The sequence below is a fragment of the Plectropomus leopardus genome, unplaced genomic scaffold (genome assembly GCF_008729295.1).
Source record: "Plectropomus leopardus isolate mb unplaced genomic scaffold, YSFRI_Pleo_2.0 unplaced_scaffold25976, whole genome shotgun sequence".
In the NCBI taxonomy this organism is placed as follows: domain Eukaryota; kingdom Metazoa; phylum Chordata; class Actinopteri; order Perciformes; family Serranidae; genus Plectropomus; species Plectropomus leopardus.
Genome location: NW_024628241.1, coordinates 1 through 1,817, shown reverse-complemented (window position 1 = coordinate 1,817; position 1,817 = coordinate 1). Strand labels below are relative to the sequence as shown.

At 41.3% G+C, this 1,817-nt stretch overlaps 1 protein-coding gene across 1 annotated transcript; it reads left to right on the top strand.

Moving 5' to 3' along the window:
- Window positions 1–319: 319 nt before the first annotated feature.
- LOC121966814 (E3 ubiquitin-protein ligase MARCHF6-like) lies at window positions 320–1,574 on the top strand (the record flags this gene model as incomplete). The annotated part of the gene is made up of 4 exons (XM_042516882.1): window positions 320–446; window positions 692–873; window positions 1,209–1,343; window positions 1,485–1,574. Coding segments are annotated over exons 1-4 (456 nt in total), but the record flags the coding sequence as incomplete, so codon positions are not given.
- Between the last annotated feature and the right edge of the window lie 243 nt (window positions 1,575–1,817).

Below are 1,817 nucleotides of genomic sequence, written 5' to 3'. Positions count from 1 at the left end.
ATTCTAGTTAACATACACTGAGTATATAATAGAAGCTGCAGGATTTTCTTTTATTCCCTCAAAGTCTCTTAAAAAAAAAGACATGCCACATAGTATTTGTGATTTTCTGCTAAAATTTATAAATGTGCACACATTGAGGTCATGCAATTCTGCTCCCATTTTTTACACTCCTCCTCCTCCTCCTCCTCTTCCTCTTTCTTGATGTGAAAAGGCTTGATGTTGTAACTGTCCTGCGTATTGAAATTGCAGTTTATCAAATACAGCATAGACACAATTGTATCATGTTACAAAGAATGGAGAATCATAACCTGATAGACTCAAGCTTGACTACTTTGTTACATCTGCTTTAAGTCTAAAACTGTCCTCTTTTCTCCAGATTGTGTTGCTGATTGCATTCATGTGTATCACTCTGCTGGTGGCCAGTCTGGTGTGCCTAACCCTCCCAGGTAAGATTTGGTGGCATAATAGACAACCAGAAATCTATTTTCTGCTTTGCAGACCCACACCCAAACCATAATTACAGGGTAAAACTATATATATATACTATGCATGTCTCTGCTGTTTAAGTGGTTCTTTTTTAGGTTGTAGCTAAAAATTGTAATTCACTTCCTCGTCAACCAAACCCATGGCTCAGTCTGAGGTTGGAAAGATAAAGAGAGCTTATGTTTGTTTTGTCACACGTGTGTTTCAGTGTTTACTGGGCGCTGGCTGATGTCCTTCTGGACAGGAAACTCCAAAATCCACGAGCTGTACACAGCCGCATGCGGCCTGTATGTGTGCTGGCTGTCTATCCGCGGAGTAACTGTGCTGCTGGCCTGGATGCCCCAGGGACGCACAGTCATTGTACGCAAAGTCCAGGAGTGGACGCTCATGGTATGTATCTGTAAGCAGTCTCCATTGTTGACAAACACCAAAACTGGGCAGCAGAGTGGTACTGTAATTAGTGTTTCTTTTTCCAGCTTATGGATTGTGTAGAGGTGGAACTAAATGCAGTGTTTTTGTTAAATGGTTGGTTGCTTATTACAAGATCATTAGCCAATATCCAATACATTAACTTTGCTTGTGCTGCAGCTGTTTTGTCCCATTAAGCAATAAATGTAGTACTATGGAAGGGAAATAATACTTAAGACTACCATACTCTTTGCCTTAATCTTTTGAAGTGTTGACATTTTATGAGTTCGCCGTATGTCCTGGCATCCTTTGCGCAGATTCTGAAGACCCTGGTTGTAGCTCTGCTGGTCGCTGGAGTCATCCCGCTTCTACTGGGCCTGTTGTTTGAACTGGTCATTGTGGCTCCACTCAGGGTTCCCCTGGACCAAACACCCCTCTTCTACCCTTGGCAGGTATGATTGTTGGTCTGTCTTTCTACAGTGACTTCCTTTTGGTGGTCCATTGTTGTTGCCCATTTGTGTTCCTAAACTTGTGTCACAAAATACCCAGTTCTTTTATCCGTGTTCATCCATTCATCTTTCTGATATTTGCAGGACTGGGCTCTCGGAGTGCTCCATGCCAAAATCATTGCTGCCATCACTCTCATGGGCCCTCAGTGGTGGCTGAAGACTGTTATTGAGCAGGTGGGTTTCAGATGGATGGATATAATTTTATTTATTTAATTAATTTTTTATTTTGTCCTTTAATTTTAGCTTCTGCCCTGATTCTGCTTATTATCATTACTATTATTGTTTTAATTATCAATGTTCTGTGTCCACTGCCTTTTTTGTTACCGTGTTTATCTAATATGTGTCTGCCTCGAATCTCCTACTTAATTCTGCCTTCACTCGTCTGCCCTTTGTCGGCATTATTGACTAACTATTGGG